This window comes from Mauremys mutica, chromosome 7 (genome assembly GCF_020497125.1).
Source record: "Mauremys mutica isolate MM-2020 ecotype Southern chromosome 7, ASM2049712v1, whole genome shotgun sequence".
Taxonomy (NCBI): Eukaryota; Metazoa; Chordata; order Testudines; family Geoemydidae; genus Mauremys; species Mauremys mutica.
The window spans coordinates 64,240,613-64,263,731 of record NC_059078.1 but is presented as its reverse complement, the minus strand read 5'-3'; the positions used below and the strand labels follow the sequence as shown (position 1 = coordinate 64,263,731).

Here is a 23,119-nt window from a genome sequence, read left to right as displayed (position 1 = left end):
AGGTACTTAAACTGTAATCAAATATCTTCTTTGTTAAGCTAAATAGATAGACTCAAGGCGCTCAATCACTATAAAGCATGCATCCTCAACAGCTTTTCTGTGAACCCTCTAACTTATCAACATCCTTTTTAAAATGTGTACACCACAACTGGACACAATATTCCAGCAGCAGTCACACCAGTGCCAAATACAGAGGTAAAATTCCCTTTTATGCATTGCAGGATCACATTACTTCTTTTGGCCACAGCATCACACTGGGAGCTCATGTTCAGCTGATTATCCACAACAACCTCCACATCTGTTTACCAGGATAGAGTCCCCCATACTGTAAGTATTACCTACATTCTTTGTTCCTACATGTATACATTTAGCCATATTATAACACACATTGTTTGCCTGAGCCCAGCTTACTTAGTGATCCCAATCGCTCTGTATCAGTGACTTGTCCTCTTCATTATTTACCACTCCCCCAATTTGTGTGTCATCTGCAAATTTTATCAGTAATGATTTTGTTTTCTTCCAGGTCTTTAGTATTTCACCACTTTGAGCCACAATATTTTTAAAATTTCTAGGCACTTGAACCACATTCTCAACTTTTTTCCACACCATGTGCTCTTGACATTGACTATGTTGCAGAGGAAATGGAGATGGAGTTAGTGGAGCTTCAGTGTGACACCATTTTGAAGCAGAAGTATACAGATGTTGGAATTCCAGAATTCTACAGGTTTCTTTCACAAGAAAGATTTCCCATGTTATTCTCTGCTTCCGCAAGGACAATGGCAATGTTTGGAAATATATATATATATGAACAGTTTTTCTCTTCCATGAAGATTAACCAATCTGTGTTTAAGGTCAAGGCTCACTGATGAACATTGGAAAGTAACACTGAGATTGGATATCAAACCTAATATTTATGCTCTGGTTGATGCAAAATGCTGCCAGCTAAGTGGCCAAAAATGAAATGACTGTCAAAATTAGCACTGACTTTTCACATTACAGTTAAAGAACTTAAAAAAAGTTAATAAATTGACTTTTAATAGCATACTATATTTTAATACTATACTACATTACTCTTCATTTTTTCTCTGCCTACCTCCATGCGCTTCCCACCACCAAGCCGCCAAACAGCTGTTGGTGGTGCGTAGCACTTTCTAGGAGGGAGGGGGGGAGGAGTGGGGAGCCGTGCGCTCAGGAGAAGAGGTGGAGAAGAGACAGGGAAGGGGCGGGGCCTCATGGAAGGGGTGGAGTGGGGGCGGGGCCAGAGGCAGCAAGAGGGGGGTGTTAGTGATGTAGCCCTCAGGCCAATGCACTAGTCCTCATGTGGCCCCCGTGGTCATTTGAGTTTGAGACCCCTGGTCTAAGGGCTTCTTTACATGGCCCCACAGTGCTGCGCTACCACTCCCCTGTGTGGATGCTGCTGATGCAAACTAAAAAGTATTGCATTTGAAAGAGAACTTTGTTGACACAATACTTTTTAGTTTGTGCCAGCAGCATCCACACTAGTATGCACTGCAATTCACATCCCTATAGCCCAAACTTTGGGGCCATGCAGACAAGCCATAAAATCTAACTTGTGATAAGCCCTCTTCACCGTATACAAGAATTTAATTGCATTTTGAACTAAGAGTTTTTAAACTTCAACTGGCATTTTGAGCTTATGACTGTTAGCATTTATTTTGTTTTAAGAAAAGCCAGCATGAAAACCAGCAAGCTGTAAACTAACACATGATCTGTTTAACAATCATAAATATGTTTAATTTGTTAATAAACTTAAACCAGTATTTAAAAACGTGTTTGCACTCTGTCAGAACTTAGACTATGTATCACACCTGAATCCAATTCCTTATGCCCATCATCAAAAGTAACTTAAGGCACGAAGGATCCACCATCCTTGTCTATCCTGGCCCATTCTTTGCATGTTCTTTATGTTGCTAAGTCCCTTAAGTTTCCCCTCTCATAGTAGTTTTTGGAGGGATTCTTTCCATCAGCTCCTTTTAAGTGTTCCTCCAACTGCTGTAGCTCATAATCTTATATAATCATTTAATTGTGTTCTGTTATGATTAATCTGTGTAATCAATATGTGATTAAGAGATTTAAATTGTAGGTATAAATGTAGGAATATGTAAATAGTATTACAGGATAGAGGAGTAATAAGCATGTTATGGATAAAAGTATGTTAGGGATGTAAGTTAGGCCTTGCTTTACACTTTTACAGCATAACCTGTCAAATTTTAGCTTAGCTATATATGAGGCCTGAAAGAAGTTGACATACCTAGTTGATGCAGGGGTAAGCAAGTACCAGTAAAAGTTGCAAGATTATTGTAAAAGAGGTACTAACAACCGCACATAAAATTCTGAGAAATTAATTGCAATGCGACTTTTTTTTTTTTTTTAAACTTACTAGTTTCTCTCAGTCTCATGGTCGAAGGGCTTCTCTACATGGCCCCACAGTGCTGCGCTACCACTCCCCTGTGTGGTTGCTGATGATGCAAACTAACGAGCATCGCGTTAACAAAGTCCTCTTTCAAATGCAGGTGATATTTGGGAAAATATTCCACAGCATGCCCCTCACTACCACAAGATGTCTGACTGAAACATCATGGGAAATTCTGCAATAACTGTAAGTCACCATGGGCTTGTTGACAGTTTCTCTTATCTTCATTAATGCCTAAGAAGACAGTCTATGAAAAGATGAGCATACCAACATTTATGCAGTGTGGAAGTCCAGATAAGGAAAAGGGGTTGGAATCCTCCTGCATATAAAGAGTTTTCAATGCGTGTAATACAGAATAAAAGTATGAAAAAGTAAGGAAGAATTCATAAGGAGGCCCTCCACAAATGACCACCTGTTGAGCGATACTGGCATCTCCAAGGGGACTATAGAGATGGATGTATGAAATCATTGATTCTTGTGTGACAAGGCACCTCCTTTGTCTCACTAGACTTAGCACTTCCCCCTCTGGCAATGGCAGGCCTGGGGTAAATCAGCCCCACTCTGGGCAATGTATGCCTTCCCCCTTCTGTGCTCCTTTGGCTGTGTTTTCAGGGTAGGCCCCAGGGTCGACCTGAGGGGTGATCCTTCACCAGACAAAAAGGAAACTGTCTCAAAACATAAAAACAGAAGGTGATACCTTTCCCTGCCTCCTCGCTGAAGCAGTGTCCTCCGGTTGGTTACCCTGGGGTGTCAGTCCTTCCCCTAGCAGGCACTCAGATTTGGCTGTTCCCTTATGGGAAGGAGCACAGGCTCTCAGCCTAGAAAAGCTTGTTACCCTGCTGCCACTAGCCTGGCAGTAGCTTGTGTCTCTCTTTCCCACTTTGCTCTCCCCAGAGGAGGTGTTTATAAAAGCCTTAGGCAGCCCTTAATTGCATTCAGGTGTCCCTAACTGACCTGAGACCTCTTCTCAGCTTGTAGGAAAAAGGGCCTTTAACATTCTAGGGCTAACATATCAGCCTTCCAGGACCCTTTTGCAGCTGTCCAGCCTGACTTTGTTAGGCTAGATATCTTATAGGCCGTCTCTCGCTATGTATGTTTCAATAGCTGCAGCTCTGTTCATTGGCTTAATGAAATTGGTAATAAAGGAACGACTGATAACCCGTGAATGTTATTGTAGTCACTGCTATTGTTCCTTGTGCACTCCTAGAGCCTCCAAACGTAATGATATTTCTAAGGGCATGTCTACACTTGCCATTTAAAGAAGAAAAAGTCCGTTTTTGTGCAAAAACAGAGGGAGCGTCTACACTTGCCACTGAATTTTTGCAGTGAAATGCAAAAGTTTCACTGCAAAAAGAACACGGCCTCCACGAGAGACGAACAGCTCTTACAGGGGATGTACATCACCACAAAAACAAGTGAAGACACGTTCTTCCTGTTTACTGAGCTTTTAGCCTCCAGAGGATATCCCACAGTGCCTAGATGACCACTTTGGCCAGCAGCTCTGCTGCTCTGACACCAGGTAAACAGACATCCACCCTTCCCCCCATAAAGCCCAGGGAACTTTGAAACGCCCCTTTCTGTTTTCTTGGCAAGTGCTCACTTATCTGGCCAGGTGACAATGCCTACTCCACGGAGCAAACAATCCCCTGCTTGGTGCAATTCTGAGCTACTGGAGCTGATCAGTGTTTGGGGAGAGGAGGCTGTGAAGGGACCAGGATGCTCCACGATCACCTCCCCCTTCCCACAAGACCTATTGTCAAAATGGAGAGAACTGCACTGTGGGATAGCTGCTCTCAGCTGCGATGGAAGTGCTGCAAATGTGAACATGATCTGACACCTGTGGAAGTGAGTACGCAAGCCAGCGCTTTTCTTTCACCGGTTCACTATCACCGGTGGAACTAACAGTGCAAAAACTCTGCTAGGGTAGACATAGCCTAATAGCTGTTCTGACCTTCCTAATTCTGATACTGTAGCCCAGGGGTAGGCAACCTATGGCACGTGTGCCGAAGGCGGCACACGAGCTGGTTTTCAGTGACACTCATACTGCCCGGATCCTGGCCACCAGTCTGAAGGTCTCTGCATTTTAATTTAATTTTAAATGAAGTTTCTTAAATGTTTAAAAAACCTTATTTACTTTATATACAATAGTTTAGTTATATATTATAGACTTATAGAAAGAGACCTTCTAAAAACGTTAACATATATTACTGGCACATGAAACCTTAAATTAGAGTGAATAAATGAAGACTCAACACACCACTTCTGAAAGGTTGCCGACCCCTGCTGTAGCCTTTTGGGAGTCAAACCTTTGGCATAGGTTACTATGGTTTAATGTCATTGGTAATATCAACCCATCAATATTATAAAGGCTACTTTGCCACAGGGCACACCTAACATGACACTTAAAAAAAAAAACAGAGGTAGCTGACACCAGCAAGAGTAGGTCCAGCAATGCCAACTGAAACATTTGGAACCAATACTGTTTCTACTGTCTTCAATTTAGTTGTTCCATAAAGAGGCAGTTACAACAGAACAGCATTTGGCACTTCATTTTCAAATACCACATGAGACTTTGCATATCTTATCGGTTAGCATCCACAGTGGTCTGCTGAGAACTAAATACAACCAACAGCTCCTTAGTGACATTAGTATCTTAAATCTAACCTGAGTAAGGGCACGTCTTCACTGGCAACGTTAAAGCGCACGGCTTGTGTAGTCGTGGCACAGCTCAAAATGGAGCTCTTAAAAAAAAACAAAACACAACACACACCTCTACAAGGGGCACAACTCCCAGTGCTGGTACACGGTCTATACTGGCACGTTATAGCACTGAAACTTGCAGCGCTCAGGCGTGTGTTTTTTCACACCCATGAGTGAGACAGTTGAAGCGCTGTAAAGTACCAGTGTAGACAAGCCCAGTGTAGATGTAGCTTACTTGACAAAATAGAAAGCTAGTGTTTAAGAGCTCTACATTGACTTTTAGATTAGACACCTATATTTCATTTTCAGTTATTTCAGGTGAATGTTGTTAGCACTAAATTTGGCTTTAAAGTGTTAGAATTTAAATGGTCAAAACTAGGTTTTAAAATTCACACTCCATTGCTGACAAGGAAAGTTCACACCTTTCGGTCCTTAACTGTTTCTATACAGCACAAATAGGACAGCATTGCTAAGACTTGAATTTCTCCAAATATTTTTTCAAGTAGACAGACTAGTGTTGTTTGGGCCTCTCAACCTGCAAACTTCAGAATCCATAGGTCACAAAATAATCTGCTCATTTTTGTGTGTTTTCCAGGACTGGATTTCTATTGTTCCTAGCCAGGAGTCTAACAAAGACAGCAGAAGTTCATGCTTTCACATGTTTGCAAATCAGGCTTGAAAACTTCTTTATATAGTTCTTTTGTATATTCAACCTTTTACTGGCTCCTATTTGTGTTCCAGGATTGTCCCCCCATTCTTCACTGTCATACTATTGACTTTTGTATTGTGCACTGTGAGGCATAGTAGTTACTTGTTGCAACTCCTCTATTTCCACAGTTTTGTCAACAAAAGTCAGGTTTCATCAACAAAAGAGTGGAAGTGTACACAGGGTCCTTCATACCAAAAGGTGATTCATGGCCTTGCACACTTTGCATCATCACAACCCCCACAGTGGACTTCTCAATTCCAAACTGATTGGCAATTGACTGACTGATAGCAGTCTGGAGTTGCCAGCTTCCACACAGCTATCGCCACATGCTTTTCCACCATTAGGGCAGCTCTCTTTTTGGTGTCCTTGCACCACAGGGCGTGGGGCATGCTCCACACAGAGTTCAAAGAAGGTGGCTTTGTGCATACAAAAGTTCTGCAGCCACTGCTTGTCATCCCATGCCTGCATCACAAGCCAACCCCACTCAATGCTTTTTCCCAAGCCCAGTAGCAACCATATGCAGCTGCTCCATGAATGCCAACATCAATCTTGAATTGTTTCTTTCCATGGTACACAGCAGGGCATGCACTATGGTTTCCTGTTCAGATTCCCACCTCATTAAATACTGCAGCATCAGCCGCATTATGTTCATACCACTTATCACAAGACTGGAGAGCCTTGAAGGATCCATGCTTTCAGGGAGAGATGATGGGCGCAAAGTTTACAGGGGCAGTTGAAATATCACGCGAAACACAGTTGGAAGCCCTTGGAATTATGGGACAGGAGAAAACTGCATCATACAGCAGTAATCCTGCCCCCATGATGCACTGCAATCCATTCTCATAACTCCTAGCAGGAGAAGGTGGCAATTTGCACAGTGGGATAGCTACCCACAGCATACTACTATTTGTTGGTGCTAGAGCACCAACTGTGGACGTGCTCCGCCAACAGAAGGAGAGTTGTGTGAAAATGTACAAGCGATGCAATTACAGCAGTTTATGATCATCAACATAACTTAAATCGACTTAACTCTGTAGTGTAGACATGACCTATGTAAAATAAAACAAGATTCTGTAGGCCATATTGTACGGATATAAAATGAAAGCCATATTTATATGCTTGAAATTACTAGTTAAGTCAGATAAGAGTTAAATAGGGACAGTGTAAAGAAAAGCATTAAACTCTGACCAATGTTATTATCACCACCATAAAAGCAGTAAAAAACTCTTTAACATGACATATCTTGTTTACTTTTTGCTTTTAAAGTCATGTTGGACAGCAAAACTGGACTGGTCAATTTCACATCTTGGTTATCAATTATTTAGACTCAAAGAGGGAAAAGTTAAAGGTTGGATAAGATACAAAATAGAAGGTGCAGACTGGTAAATCAACGATGTGTGCTCTCCACAATTTTTTTCCTTTGTAGTCTAAATATTTACTAGGAATAATCTTGTTTTATTTATTTAACCATCTTCACTGTTCCCCTTCATTGAGTCCATCTGGCTTGTCAGAGTACAGACCACAGACAGGTTTCAGAGCAGTACCCGGGTTAGTCTGTATCAGCAAAAACAATGAAGAGACCTTGTAGCACCTTAGAGAATAACAAATTTATTTGGGCATAAGCTTTCGTGAGCTAAAACCCACTTCATCAGATGCATGGAGTGGAAAATACAAAGGCAGATATAAATACACAGCACATGAAAAGATGGGAGTTGACTTACCAAGTGGGGGGTCAGAGGTCCATCACTCCCATACAAATGGAAATGCATCTCTGACCATTACAAGTATCACAATGCTATCATTTAAATAAAAAAAAAAAGCGGGGGGGGAGGGCCTTGCCACAGAAAATGCTTTTTACACCAGAAAAAATAAAGCCAAGATCACAAAAATACCAGTGGCTTACTTCCCAGAAGACATCGACATTGCTTGGGAGGGAATTTAGACATGCACATACTCACATACATACACATACAAAAACAAAAAGTATCAAAATGTCCATAGTAAAGACCAAGGCATTTTATTGACTTTGTAATTACTACAGAACCTAGTGAAAATAACTAGTAGTCAGAAACTTAAGTAATGTAAATTATTAAATATAAACCTGTTCTGCTAACCATGTTGGAGGGTAGGTTTTTTCACTAGAGAGATTCAATTTCCACAACTAGCCAATGATCTTTGCTAAATGTTTTGGGTATTACTCTCTCATTATCACAAGTAACCGAAGTAATAAGGTGCAGACAACATAACAAACAATAAAAAAACCTCTCTCTTGCTTCTGAATTGATTTGCCACTTCAAAAGTTATTTTTATAAATGCCAAACTAATCTTAACTGACTGTACTTTACATAAAAAGATTAAAACACAAATTTGCAATCTTGAGTATATAATATTACTTGTTTTCAAAATTAGATAAATATTTCTTCTTTCTATGCAACTCCAAAATTGGTAGCCAGACACTAGTAGCACTGATTTTCATGACAGGTTTCAGAGTAGCAGCCGTGTTAGTCTGTATCCGCAAAAAGAACAGGAGTACTTGTGGCACCTTAGAGACTAACAAATTTATTTGTTAGTCTCTAAGGTGCCACAAGTACTCCTGTTCTTTTTACTGATTTTAATGGAAGTATTTCATCTTCTCACACACCTATCCGCACTTTAGCACAATAGCACTGTGGAAGAGTGACATCAAAATGGTAATGGAAGTATGTGAACAACATACAGGTGGAAAAAAATATTTATAAAGTGCTTAAAGAAATATCTGAAAAATACACATTGGATTATTTTTGCAGCAGTTATGACATTTGGAAAAGTCAAATCCAAGCAGTGATCTGAGTTACTCATTAGCAATACAGTAGAACCTCAGAGTTACAAACTAACCAGTCAACCACACACATCATTTGGAACCCAAGTATGCAATCACGCAGCAGCAGATGTGGAAAAAAAAAAAGGCAAATACAGTACTGTGTTAAACGTAAAGTACTAAAAAAAGGAAAGCAGGATTTTTCTTCTACATAATGTTTCAAAGTGCTATTAAGTAAATGTTCAGTTGTAAACTTTTGAAAGATCCATAACATTTTGTTCAGAGATACAAACATTTTAGAGTTACGAACAACCTCGATTCCCAAGGTGTTTGGCAACTCTGAGGTTCTACTGTACTACATTGTCTAGACAATAGCAGCAAATGACTTATTTTACTACCAATTGATAATTGTGTGTTATAAGTCTACAAAAACAGCTTTGTTGGTTATTGTAAAGTATGAATAAGACAGTAAGTTTTCCTGGGTAGATTGACACTCACTTTTCAGTGTCCCGATAGCTTTACAAGAAAACTAATGTTTGCAGTGTTGTTGTAGCCATGTTAGTTCCAGGATATGAGAGAGCCAAGGTGGGTGTGGTAATACCTTTTATAGAACCAAATTATCTTAGTGAAAGAGACAAGCTTTTGAGCTCCACAGAACAGACCTGAAGAAAAGCTCCACAGAGCTCAAAAGCTTCTCTTTTTTACCAAGAGAAGTTGGTCCAATAAAAATATTACTTCACCTACCTTTTCTCTCCCAAAAATAAAAATGTCAGAATACTTACAACATGGTTTGGCCTTTTCCTGGGTGGAGCCAAAGTTATACTACAAATTGGTTACTAAACCATGTTATACACCCAGTCTTAAATTTATGAAGAGATAGCACACATACTTCATGAGGGGAAAAAAAAGTGGTGTTTAACATTTCTATAACACATGTAAGACCTGCTCTCAAAAGCAAAGCCAAACAAGCCACTATGTAGAGACAGACTTGTACACACAGTTCAGTTAGGACAGGGTTTCAAGATGTAATAAAACAGCAATACATATTCATTCACAGAAACTCTTTTAAAATCTTGCAAGGAACTGCTGAAAGCTTTTGACCAATACAGTTCTGTTCACAGCACAATTACTTCTGCAACACAAAGATCATTTATCCTTCACTGTAATTAATCTGAGACCAGAGGCACTTCAGTGCTAGTTAGGGGTGCTGGAACAATGTGTCTAGTGGGGGTGCTAAGAGCCACTGAACCAAACTATAAACCTTGTATATGATGGAAACCACTTCAAGCCAGGGGGTGCAGCAGCACCCCAGCCCATTAGTTCCAGCACCTATGGTACTAGTACTCCATAGTTCTATAAAGTTGAAAGGCTATTTCAATTACATCTCTATTAAGTAAAGCACTTAAGCACATGGCTAACTTTAAGCATGCAAATAGCCCCACTGAAATCAAAGGGCTATTCATATACTTTAAAGGGCTTTAAAGAAATGAAGTTAACATTTGGCTAAAACATTGCATGTTTACATACAGGGTTAATGCAGTATCTTCAATACACATTTCACAATCCTCTGAAAGATGTAATTTATTTTAGATTCCAAGCCCCTTAAAGCCAAAGTCTGTAGGAACTAGGTCTGTCATACTGATTAACACTGTTCTACCAGTAGTGAGATTTTCAGGCAGTTGCATTAGCTCAACATAACCTGGCAGCTGAATAGCATCATGTTGTGAAAGAGTCACTGGTCTATACTCCTTAACTGGAGACAGGGTGACATCTGATATACTGCACATGGGGGTGGGTGGAAGGGAGGATGGGAGAGCCACCTTTGAATGATAATTAAACTCAGAGGCTGTAACTTTAGACAGCTCTTCAGGAACTATGGGACTGATCAGTATGTGTATATATATGATAAAGGTCACCAGTTCACTTCACAGTACAAGTCCATTTAAAAGAGGAGGGTCTTTAAGAAAAAACTAATTTTACAAAAGAAGAATTCACACTACTGCATGTTAAAGCTATAGATTTTAAATCTAGTCACTGTAGCTATTACTCATCTGTGACCCTGGCATAATAATGCTTCAGGTCCACCCTGAGTGTTAAGGAGGATAAAATTAAGACCCTCAGCATTTGGGATTGATCTAAACTGAGCTTAAAAATGTAGCAAATATTAAGACTGGATCATAACGTTAATCTATTATTGCAAGATTATGCAAGTTACTGCCATATTACTTTAGTTGCTCTTTCTCCACAATTAAATGTGTAGCATGGAGGAAAAAAAGGCTTAGCTCCAAATCAAACTTTAAAACGGTGAGTCCTGCCAACATTATACACCAAGACGGATGTTAGAACTGCTACAAATATATGCATCTACTTCTTGTCCTTCATCCATTTCATATTGCCCCACATTACAGCAGTTCGATAGTCCATCACTTTAAAGTCAACATACTCCCAAATGATTTTCCTGGAAATGCTTATCATAGCAGGCCAATGACAGATAGATCCCTCCACACATCCTAATTTGAGACTTCCATTTCAACCCAGAGCCCCCCATGTTAGTGCAACACATTATTAAACACTGCAAAGATTTAGAGCAATTTCAGACTAAAAACCACTTTACTTTGCCAGCTAGTGTCCAAGAGAAGGCGAGCACCAGGATGTAAAGAGGCATGTAATTCGCTTTCATATTGGATAGGCTTTTAATTTTGTTTCAACCAAACCCTGTTAAATCATAGGTAGGAGTGTAATAGACAAGGTACCTCAGGGCAGGGTACTTGTCTGTAAACCATCCAGCACACTCATGGTGCCACATAAATAATAAACGTCCATAATATTCGTATATTTTTTGCAACATACAGATAATTGGCATCTGATTAAAAGACAGCACTTACATAGTTAAAGTTGGGGGGGGGGAGAGTTCCCAGTGGGAGGGATGTCAAACACCAAATGAACTGGCTATGGACTGGAGATGGGGGGGGAGGGTGGTAAAATAGCGTCGTTCCCACCCAGAACCCAAGGAAAAGGGAGGGGAGGGAATGGGGAAACTGAGCCACCCCAAGCCCACACCATCGGGGAAGGCAATGAAACGAAGCCATCCCAAGTCTAGGCAGAGGTAGTAAGTCAATGCACACCTAAGACAGCAGCCCGTTGCCCTAGTGGCCGCGCTAGGGGAGCGAGCCACAGCAGCATCAACGCCTATGCACTACCTGAGAACTGGCATGGTTCCCTCCGCGCCCTCCTGGAAGGAGGAGTCCCCAGTCGCAGCAGCGGCCGCACACAGAACCCCTGCAGCAGCACGGCCGCCACTTGGCTCCTCTCCTCAGCTCCCTCTATCTCCACTGAGCAGCCCTATGCAGCTTGGCCACTCACCCTGCCGGCAGCCCCGCCCACACACACACGCACCCGCAGCGATTGGCTGACACCGAGCCGGGGCGTCACCCCTGCGAGAAGAGGAGACAGAGGCGAGGGGGAGCGGGGCTCGTCCATCGGCCGTGTTGAGGGCTCCCGCCGTGCCCCCCGAGGCGCACGAGACCTGGAATGCCATGCTCGCGCCCTCTATCCGCCATCTTTACTGTGGGCAGACACACCCTGACGTAAACTGCCACCCACCTTTAAAACCCCCACCCAATGCACCATGTTAAATGGGTTATTTTACAGCGATCTTTCTGCCCATATTAAAGATGGCCACGAAGTGGGGGGGGGGGGGAAGAGACCCTCCATATGACCCTCACAATTACTGTGCCTCCCTACACTCCCAGAGCCTGATCATCTTCCTTCAGGAGGGTGCCTGTGTGCATCCTTGAGGTCCTGCCCTTACTTCCAAAAGCTATTTATGCCCCACACTAGTGCCAAGCCTGCGTGTTCCAGAATCATGAAGCGGGTCCATCCCACAACTCATCAGAGTGGCCTTAAAATAACCGGATGGCTTCCCCCCCAACACACACACAGATTGGGTTATTTTAACTTAGTTGCTGGTTTTGAGCCTTTAAGATGCACTTAGGTTACAGTGTCCAGCTTTCCTCTGCAACAGTGACCACAAGAGACATTCATTTCTTTCAACAACAAGCAGGTAATCAAGAAGTGAAACATTCAGGCAATTTCAGGATTGGGGGCTCTAAGAAACTACACCAAATATTGTAGGAGTTGGCAAGACTGATTTCCCTCTCCCCACCCCCAGAGCTGTCCTTTGGGTATGGTGAATTGGTGCGCCCGCCCCAGACCCCATGCTTTGGGGGATCCTGCACTTTGATAAAACTGTGAGGAGGTGGGCAGGGAGGTGAGGCAGGAGGGCAAGTGGGGTGAGCTGGCGAATAGGGAGGCAAGCAGAGGGCGGGAGGGTGGACAGCGAGGAGTTCATATTTCTTATTCCAATCATAAATATTATAACATTTATCTGCCAATAATTCTGTAGTAGAGAACTACAAGATGTTGTGTTCTAACTTTCCATTGCAATTCTTCCAGAACTGCTTTTCTGACAATTTTATGGACCACATGTTGTACTACTAAAAGGAAATCTGTACAACCAGTTGAGTTTTCATCAAATTGCAGACAGCAGTCTACACTCATTTTATCATTCTGCTCTTCCCTTTGGAAGTCAAAGGGCCAAATCCTTCAGCCCACTTTGTGCCTCTGACTATGCAAGGCAGCCAGAATGAACGCCACTGGGGGGATTTCCCTTGTGTAAACAGAATTCTGAGGTGGCTTATAGCCACCTTAGTAGGGTTACCAGACAGCAACTGAAAAAAATGAGAAAGGGGGTAGGGGTAATAGATGCCTATATAAGAAAAAGTCCCAAAAACAGGACTGTCTCTTTAAACAGGATATCTGGTCATCCTACACCTTAGTAGCTCTAGGACCACCACCTCCAGGCATAGGACTCCATTAAAGTCTCCAGTCCCATCTAAAATAGCTGACAGGTGGTTTGATACACATTTATAAAGTTAGTCTATTACCTATTCATAGTTACCTTCTCTATCATATAAACTGTGGATTACTTCAAATGGAATTTTTTTCTGTTTAGAATTGCAACAATTATGTATTTTGCCTTTTGTAAGAAGGAAAACACAGATCTCCAATTCCATCTTTTTTAGTTTTGCTGGCTCTTTATAAAGATATGAGTTGCTTATATACATCTTAGGTACAACTTTTGAAAATTAGTTCAGTACCTCTCTCTTATCTGGGTTATTCAATCTATTACACACCAAGAAACACTTTATGTGGATTGTTATTCAGGAATAATAGGAGAGTGATTGAAACCAAAGTGTGCTTTATTTCTTTAATTATCTGATAGCAGTTCAGATACCACAGTGAGGTAAGTGAGATTTTATCAAGCTGAGTGATTGCCAATGGAGAGAGGAATAGAGAAAAAGAACAGGGAAAGAATGGGGAGAAAAAAGTGCACCCTTTACAGATTTCTTAGGTATACTCAACAAAGGGGAAAGGAATGGAGAGAAGGTCGCCTGCCTTTCTTCCAAGAATAAATGGAATAGTCATCTCTCTCAACTAGAATTGTGTGAACAACAGTTTTTTTGTTTGTTTTTTTTGGTTCACTGGCACTTAAAAAAATAGTTTTGGGTTAAAGGAAACATTGTTTGATGAAAAATGAAAAAAGTTTGATTTGACTGAGCCTTTTTAAAATAAAAACAAAGGAAATTAATATTGAAACAGAGATATTTAAAAAATGTGAAAGGCTTGCCAAATCTGTATTTTTTGCTGAAAAAAAATTCACTTAGCTCTATTCTCAACTTTCATAGTTTGTCTCTTTATCTAGGATTAAAAAAATAAAAATAAAAATGCAAACTTTTACCTTACAGAAAAATAACCCATAACACTTATAAAGGATACTGTGATGATGAGGGTCAAGTAAGTATCAGTTTCCAAAGTCATGACCCTATAAAGACACACACACACAACTTTACACACACAGTGTGTACTCAGGGGGGCTATTCAAAGTTAAGCAAGTGCACCACTTTCACAGAACACAGAATGAATTTTCTTCATATAATCAGCCTGCTACTTGGTTGCATGCAGGCATAGGAGGAAAATATATTTTTGAAGCATACCTAACCTGCATATCCTTATATCAACATTTGTAAAGATATGAATTACTCTGTATCAAAAAGTATCTAATTTATTATTTTCATAAAAAATAAAAATATGCAGGTGAGTTTTGAGGGGGACGCCTTGTAATATTCATATACCCCTAGTGAGGTTAATACTAATCTATTTCAACAGGATACTGTTTTCCTACACTTCTGTTAGAAACATCAGTTAACCACCTTTTTGTTAGCAATACATTCCCCAATCCTAGAATTGGATCCACACAGCAGACCCTTACGTGTGTGCAGAGCAGGATCCTGGCGGGGAAGACTCCAAGGACAGTTGAAGATACAATAACTCCTCACTTAAAGTCATCCCGCTTAATGTTGTTTCGTTGTTACATTGCTGATCAATTAGGGAACATGCTCATTTAAAGTTGTGCAATGCTCCCTTTTAAAGTTGTTTGGCAGCCGCCTGCTTTGTCCACTGCTTGCAGGAAGAGCAGCCTGTTGCAGCTAGCTTGTGGGGGCTTAAAACCAGGGTGCACCAGCAGCCCCCCACATCAGCTCCCCACTCCCTTAAGTTCCCTGTGCAGCAGCTGGTCAGCAGGATAGCAATTGCAGCTATCCCTCCCCACCACTGCAATGTGCTGCTCCTGCCCTCTGCCTTGGCACTGCTCCTCGAGACTCCTGCTTGCTGTGGGGGGGGGAGGAAAAGGGGGGCTAATGTCAGGGTGTTCCCCCTCCCCCTGCACTCCACTTACCCCATCTTCCATAGAGCAGGGGGGGACACACAATAGGGATCAGGACGGAGGGAGCTTGCTGGCAGCAGCTGCGGTCTCAGCAAGCTGACCTAATTAACAAGGCAGTGTACTTAAAGGGAAAATGCACCACACACAGCATGTGTGTGAGTGAGTGTCTCTCTGTCTGCGATGCGGTCTCCCCTCCCTCCATTCCTGCTGCCTTGTAGGGTGTGAGAGATAACCCTTGAGGGCCCAGTCAATTGCTAGTTCATCATTTAGCCATAAGGCATTCCCTAGGAAATATCCCACCCTCTGACTCCTCCACCTCAACCAAATTTCACAATCATCATCACTGTGTACCACTATTAAATTGTTTGTTTAAAACATATAGAGTGTGTGTGTGTATTATACATATATATATATATATATATATATATATATATATATTTGTGTCTTTTGTCTGGTGAAAAAAAAGTTCCCTGGAACCTAACCCCCTCATTTACATTAATTCTTATGGGGAATTGGATTTGCTTAACATTTCACTTAAAGCCACATTTTTCAGGAACATAACTACAATGTTAAGTGAGGAGTTACTGTACTCTGTATAAGTAGACAAAACCCCCATGTAGCAGTGCCTCCTCCCGGCCCCTCCACAAATGCAGTCAAAGACCAACTGAAGTGCAACACCCATGTCCTTTTATTGTGTCCATTTCCCCCCCCCCCCCCTATTATTTACAGAGACCAACACTCTGGGAGACTGCTAACTTCCCAGCCAGCAAGGATCTAGAGTCTACACTCCTCCATTACCTATCTCCTCCTGCTTCCTAGCCAGCTTTATAGGGCAGGCTGACTACCCAGGCCTGCAGGTGGACCCACTCTGGTAATTAGGGCATGGCCCCTCTCCCGGATAACCCAATAGATACTAACCTTCTTCCCCTGGAACAGGGCTAACAGGGGCCTGGCTTGTTTCTCCTAGCCAGCACTCTGTTACACCCCACACACATGGTTTATTTCCTCCTCACCCCCCAATAACTCAAATTCAATATCACAAGCTATAGCTCTCTGTAATACAGTTATGCACACTCTATAAGCAAATAATATAAGAGTAAACCAAAATTAAGCCCTAGAGCCAACAGCTTCTTTTACACTCACTACTTCTATGCATTGACTCTCCAACAACTTCCACACAAAAGAGGGAGCGGGGGGGAAATCCACCCCTCTTTTCTTTCCAGTTACCTTACAAGCTTATTTGTAGGTAAGATCAACTGACCTGACTAGATGAGTAATGCAACCCAGCTGCCTTCCTTCTGTCCCAGACCAGTTAGATAGAAAGGAACTCACAAAAGACCTGGGAAGAATCCAATTGAATTTCAGAATTCATTATTAAAACTGCATATTTGCTGGGAACAGTGGACCCAGAGAGACAATGAGGGGAAATGTGGATGGTTATAGCCCAAGAGAGTTCTTTTCAGTGACCCCCAAAGTGCTTGTACCCCCCTTCACACAACATGAAATGAATACATTATTTAAATAAACAACAAAATAAATAGGTCTCTGTTCCAATCTGATAATGGACAAGAATAAAAATTGCACTGGATATTTTTTGTTCTGGCAACTCCAGCATGATTACTTCAAGTTTTGAGCAATGACATGTGGGGCCCTAACTACTAATTATAGAATTAAGTAACTGCATAATGTGAAACAGAACCTTCATCATTATAATACTTGCATTTTTCAGTTGGCCAGTCAACTAACTCCTTCGGAGGATATATATATTTATGTCCAAACAGCAAACAGAGGAAAGTTTGTTGTTTATATTCCCTCACAGAATGAAACCATAGCACCTTTGTGCTCTGCTCATCTTTCTAAAAAGAGTTTTGTAAAATATTACTCCCTAAATTTCCATCTGTCAACAATATACTTATTGGTTTTATCTGTCTTTCAGGACCCAATACTGCAAGCTAATACGTTCAGTCATGCCTCTGCATAGAGCCACACTGAAGTCAGTGCCCATGAGGCCAATGAGAATAGTCATATGAGCAAAGTTATGCACCTGCTTACCTGTTTGCATAATTGGGCCCTACAAGGGGATCTGGGAAGGAAAAAGATGCACAGATCTGAGGGGGTAAAAGCAAAGGACAGAAATAAAAGAGGGTAGGGGGAAATGAAAAAAGCAAGAGAAATGAAACAAAATGAATTGCTCACTTCTAGATAGAAAATTTATTGGAGTTTATTTAAGATACCAATCTAGTTTACAGTCTAGTTTATTTGGATTGGTAGCTGAAAGAAGACACAATAAAACCTCTCCCCTAAAATTGTGCTATCTTCCTTTACTTGAAAGAAGTCTCGAAAGGGAATAATTTTAAAATGCCTGAAATACAAGTAATTTAGCAAAGAAGCTAACTGTAAAGTAACATTAATAAAAAAATTTGCATTTTTTATACATATCTAATAGACTAGGGCCCAAATTCAACTTTAATTATGAGCAACAACTCTTCCTAAAAACCATTAACAATTGTGTGCTTGATAACTTAGTCTAAGGATATGTCTACACTACGAAATTAGGTCGATTTTATAGAAGTCAATTTTTAGAAATCGATTGTATACAGTCGACTGCGTATGTCCACACTAAGCGCATTAAGTCGGTGGAGTGCATCCTCAATACTGTGGCTAGCATTAACTTACAGAGGGGTGCACGGTGGGTAGCTATCCCACAGTCTCCACCGCCCATTGGAATTGTGGGTTAAGCTCCCAGTGCCTGATGGGGAAAAAAACATTGTCGCAGGTGGTTCTGGGTACATGTCATCAGTCGTAAGGGCACTTTCATGGAACTTTGTGACTTGCTTTCCCCTGCCCTGAAGTGCAAGAATACCAAGATGAGAGCAGCCCTCACAGTTGAGAAGTGAGTGGCCATAGCCCTCTGGAAGCTTGCCAGACAGCTACTGGTCAGTCGGTAATCAATTTGGAGTGGGTAAATCTGCTGTGGGGGCTGCTGTGATCCAAGTAGCCAACACAATCACTAAGCTATTGCTATCAAGGGTAGTGTGCAGCTCATAGTGGATGGCTTTGTTGCAATGGGATTCCCTAACTGTGGTCGGGCAATAGACGGAACGCATATTCCTATCTTAGGACCAGACCACCTTGGCAGCCAGTACATAAACTGCAAGGGGTACTTTTCCATGGTGCTGCAGGCACTGGTGGATCACAAGGGACGTCTCACTGACATCAATGTGGGATGGCCGGGAAAGGTACATGACGCTCACGTCTTCAGGAACTCTGGTCTGTTTGAACAGCTGCAGAAAGGGACTTACTTCCCAAACCAGAAAATAACTGTTGGGGACATTGAAATGCCTATAGTTATCCTTGGGACCCAGCCTACCCCTTAATGCCATGGCTCATGAAGCCGTACACCCTGAACAGTAGTCAGGAGCTGTTCAACTATAGGCTGAACAAGTGCAGAATGGTGGTAGAATGTGCATTTGTACGTTTAAAAGCGCACTGGCGCAGTTTACTGATTCTGTTAGACCTCAGCTAAACCAATATTCCAATTGTTATTGCCGCTTGCTGTGTGCTCCACAATATCTGTGAGAGTAAGGGTGAGAAGTTTATGGCGGGGTGGGAGGTTGAGGCAAATCGCCTGGCTGCTGATTACGCGCAGGGCGATTAGAAGAGCGCAGCAGGGCATGCTGTGCATCAGAGAAGCTTTGAAAACCAGTTTCATGACTGGCCAGGCTACGGTGTGACAGTTCTGTTTGTTTCTCCTTGATGAAAACCCACCCCCTTGGTTCACTCTACTTCCCTGTAAGCCAACTGCCCTCCCCGCTTTGATCACCTCTTGCAGAGGGAATAAAGTCATTATTGTTTCAAAATCATGCATTCTTTATTAATTCATTACACAAATATGGGGATAACTGCCAAAGTAGCCCAGAAGGGGTGGGTGAAGCGGGAAGCACTGGGTGGGGTGGTGGATGAGGGTAGGAGGGAAGGACAAGGCCACACTGCACTTCAAAACTTATTGAATGCCAGCCTTCTGTTGCTTGGGCAGTCCTCTGGGGTGGAGTGGTTGGGTGGCCAGAGCCTACCCACATTCTTGGGCATCTGGGTGAGGAGGCTATGGAACTTGGGGAGGAGGGCAGGCAGTTACACAGGGGCTGCAGCTCTGCATTTTCTGCAGCTCCACCAGACGCTGGAGCATATCAGTTTGATCCCCCAGTAGCCTCAGCACTGCATCCAGTCTCCTATCATCGCGCTGCCGCCACCTCTCCTCTTGCTCCCACCACCTCTCATCTTGCTCGTCCCTCCTGTTCTTGCGTTCATTTTCTGCTTTCCTGGATTCTGACATTGTTTGCCTCCATGCATTCTGCTGAGCTCTTTCAGTGTGGGAGGACTGCATGAGCTCAGAGAACATTTAATCGCAAGTGCGTTTTTTTCGCCTTCTTATCTGCGCTAGCCTCTGGGACGGAGATGACAGGGGGAGCATTGAAACATTTGCAGCTGCGGGAGGAAAAAAGGGAGAGTAGTATTTAAAAAGACACATTTTAGAGAACAATGGGTAGACTCTTTCATGGTGAACCAAGCTGTTAACATTACATAGCACATGTGCTTTTGGTACAAGGTTACATTTTGCCTCTTATATTGAGGGCCTGCCAGTTTGGTGTGAGAGATCACACATGCAGGGCCAGGCAACAGAATTTGGCTTGCAGGCAGCCATGGTAAGCCATAGTCTTTCGGCTTCTTCAACCTTCATAACATGTGGGAATGGTTTCAAACAGCAGCGCCTTCCTTTCCCATACCAAGCACCCGTTGGGTTGGCCATTTAAAAGGAGGGGCTGTACTGGCTGCGAATGCATCCCAAATCTTCAGGGCAAATTAATCATTAAACACGCTTGCTTTTAAACCATGCATTATATTTACGAAGGTACACTCAACAGAGGTGCCTTCTCCGGCTTCATGGTCCGTGGTTGGGAGGGTATTGGCTCCAGGGTGATAAACCGTTCCTGGCTGTTGGGGAAAATGGTTTCTCTGCTTGCATGCTGTGCGCTAACCTCCTCCTCCTCCATCTCCTAATCTTCCTCATCCCCAAAATACTCATCCCTGTTGCGTGAGACTCCCCCCTTGCAGGTGTCCACGGACAGAGGTGGGGTAGTGGTGGGGGGCCCCCCTAGAATTGCATACAGCTCATCATAGAAGCGTCATGTCTGGGGCTCTGACCTGGAGTGGCCGTTTGCCTCTTTGGCTTTTTGGTACGCTTGCCTGAGTGCCTTACACCTTGGCTACACTTACAAATTTGCAGCGCTGCAGCAGGGTGTGAAAACACCCTCTCCAGCGCTGCAAATTGCGGAGCTGCAAAGCGCCAGTGTAGTCAAAGCCCCAGCGCTGGGAGCGCGGCTCCCAGCGCTGTCCGTTATTCCCCACAGGGAGGTGGAGTACGGACAGCGCTGGGAGAGATTTCTCCCAGCGCTGGCGCTTTGACTACACTTAGCGCTTCAAAGCGCTGCCGCGGCAGCGCTGCCGCGGCAGCGCTTTGAAGTGTAAGTGTAGCCAAAGCCTTAATTTTCACGCAGCTGTTGCAGTCCCCTGTTGTAGCCTCTGTCCATCATGCCCTTAGAGATTTTTTTCAAATATTTTGGCATTTCATCTTTTGGAACGGAATTCTGATAGCACAGATTCGTCTCCCCAAACAGTGATCATATCCAGTACCTCCCGTTCAGTCCATGCTGGAGCTCTTTTGTGATTCTGGGACTGCATGGTCACCTGTGCTGATGAGCTCTGCATGGTCACCCGTGCTGATCAGCTCGCCATGCTGACCAAACAGGAAATGAAATTCAAAAGTTCCTGGGGCTTTTTCCTGTCTACCTGGCCAGTGCATCTGAGTTGAGAGTGCTGTCCAGAGCAGTCACAATGGAGCACTCTGGGATAGATCCCGGAAGCCAATACCGTCAAATTAAGTCCACACTACCCTAAAGTGGACCCAGCGATGTCAATTTCAGCGCTAATCCCCTTGTCAGGGAGGAGTACAGAAATCGATTTAAAGAGCCCTTTAAGTTGACAAAAATTGCTTCGTCATGTGGACGGGTCCAGGGTTAAATCGATCTAACACTGCTAAATTCGACCTACACTCGTAGTGTATACCAGGGATAAGGAGAATAAGTTGCCTAATACTAATAGAGAAAGGAGGGTATTGTGCTTTGTATTTTTACTTTAATACCAATGCCAAAATTCAATGCTTACCTATTCTACATGTAGACAAATCAATTTCTTTAAACTGCCAACTACATCATGACCTCCAATCAATATAAGAGATGCAGAGCATCCACAGGAAATGATAATGTAGCTCACATGATTTTATCACAGGAAAGAATGGCATTTGCTAGGAAGAGCTCCCAAGGAAGTTGTTCATTTGCCTGTTCCATATACACATACATAGAGAGAATTTTTTTAGAGGAATTTTCAAATTTTATAATCTCAGCAAAACTTTATGCAATGCCATATATTGCAATTTATGCAATGACGTATCTTCTGTATTATCCTCCATCCCTATCCTTACATATCCTACCGTTTTGTTTGCCTTTTTTTTTAAGCCACAGCTGTACAATGAACAGAGGTCTTCCTTGAGCTGTCCACAGTGTTGCCCAGGTCCTTTTCCTGAGTTGGTAAAGTTCATTTAGAACCCAATAAGGTGTACGAGTAGTTCAAATTTTTCCTTCCCATGCACTGAGTTTCATTTGATGTGCCATCATGTTGCCCATTCACCTAGCTTGGTTAAGTCTTTCTGAAGTTCCTTATAGTCCTCTGTAGACTTGGATAAGCCTATATAATTTTGTGTCATCTGCATATTTTACCATCTCACTGCTCAATCCTTTTTCCATGATCAGTGATAAATATATTAAGCTACACGGGTCCTAGAATAGAATCATGTGGCACTTCACCACTAACTTTCTGCCATGATGGCAATGGACCATTTGTTTTCTGTTTCCTAGCCAATTTTTGATCCCTGACAATATTTTGCTTCTGACCCCATGACTACTGTGTTTCTTTTAGTAATCTGATATGGAGGAACTTAGTCAAAGATCAGACCATTTGAGAGTCTAAATAAATAATGCCATCCATTTTGGGTGTATCAGCTAGTTACTGACAAATTCAAAACATTCTAAAGTTTAGTGAGGCATGATATTCCTTTGCAGCAACCATTCTGATTCGATCCTAAATACTAGTTAATTACAGTTTTTGTTTGTTTAAACACTCTCTCTCTCTCTCCTCCCCCCAAGGCAACTTAAATCATCATCTATCCCAGGCTCTGGGTATCCTGAAATCAATTAAAAGCACAATGTTAAAAAAAACCAAACAACCACCACCCCAAAAAAAAAAAAAAACCAAACAAGCAGCAGTGCTTTTCTTCTCCCCATCTCCTACAAAGCAATCCTCAGTCAGCAGACCTATTAAAACTCCAATCTTATGGAAACCTGTCACAGGGAGAGAGTCTCTTGAGTAGGTCCCAGATCATTTAAGGCTTTATTATGTCATAAACAATGCCTTTTACACACTGCTGAGAAGTCAATTGGCACCCAGTCGAGATCTCAGGGCAAAAGTGCAATATCCTTATCACAAAATACTGTGACAGGTTTCAGAGTGGTAGCCATGTTAGTCCTACTGTATTTTCCATTCCATGCATCTGATGAAGTGGGTTTTAGCCCACGAAAGCTT

General features: G+C 42.4%; 1 protein-coding gene across 7 annotated transcripts in view; it reads right to left on the bottom strand.

Annotated features, from left to right (window-relative positions):
* ADK (adenosine kinase) overlaps nt 1-23,119 on the bottom strand; it is a 566,325-nt gene that overhangs the window by 530,259 nt on the left and 12,947 nt on the right. The window contains exon 1 of one of the 7 annotated variants that reach the window (XM_045025029.1): nt 15,437-15,480. The exons of 3 other annotated variants lie outside the window; for them this stretch is intronic. In XM_045025029.1, coding sequence (XP_044880964.1) covers nt 15,437-15,441 — 5 coding nt within the window. In that variant the 5' untranslated portion in view covers nt 15,442-15,480. Of the gene's footprint in view, nt 1-11,765; nt 11,987-15,436; nt 15,481-23,119 lie in introns of those variants that run through there. 3 more of the 7 variants (XM_045025028.1, XM_045025032.1, XM_045025031.1) reach the window with 3 other exon arrangements.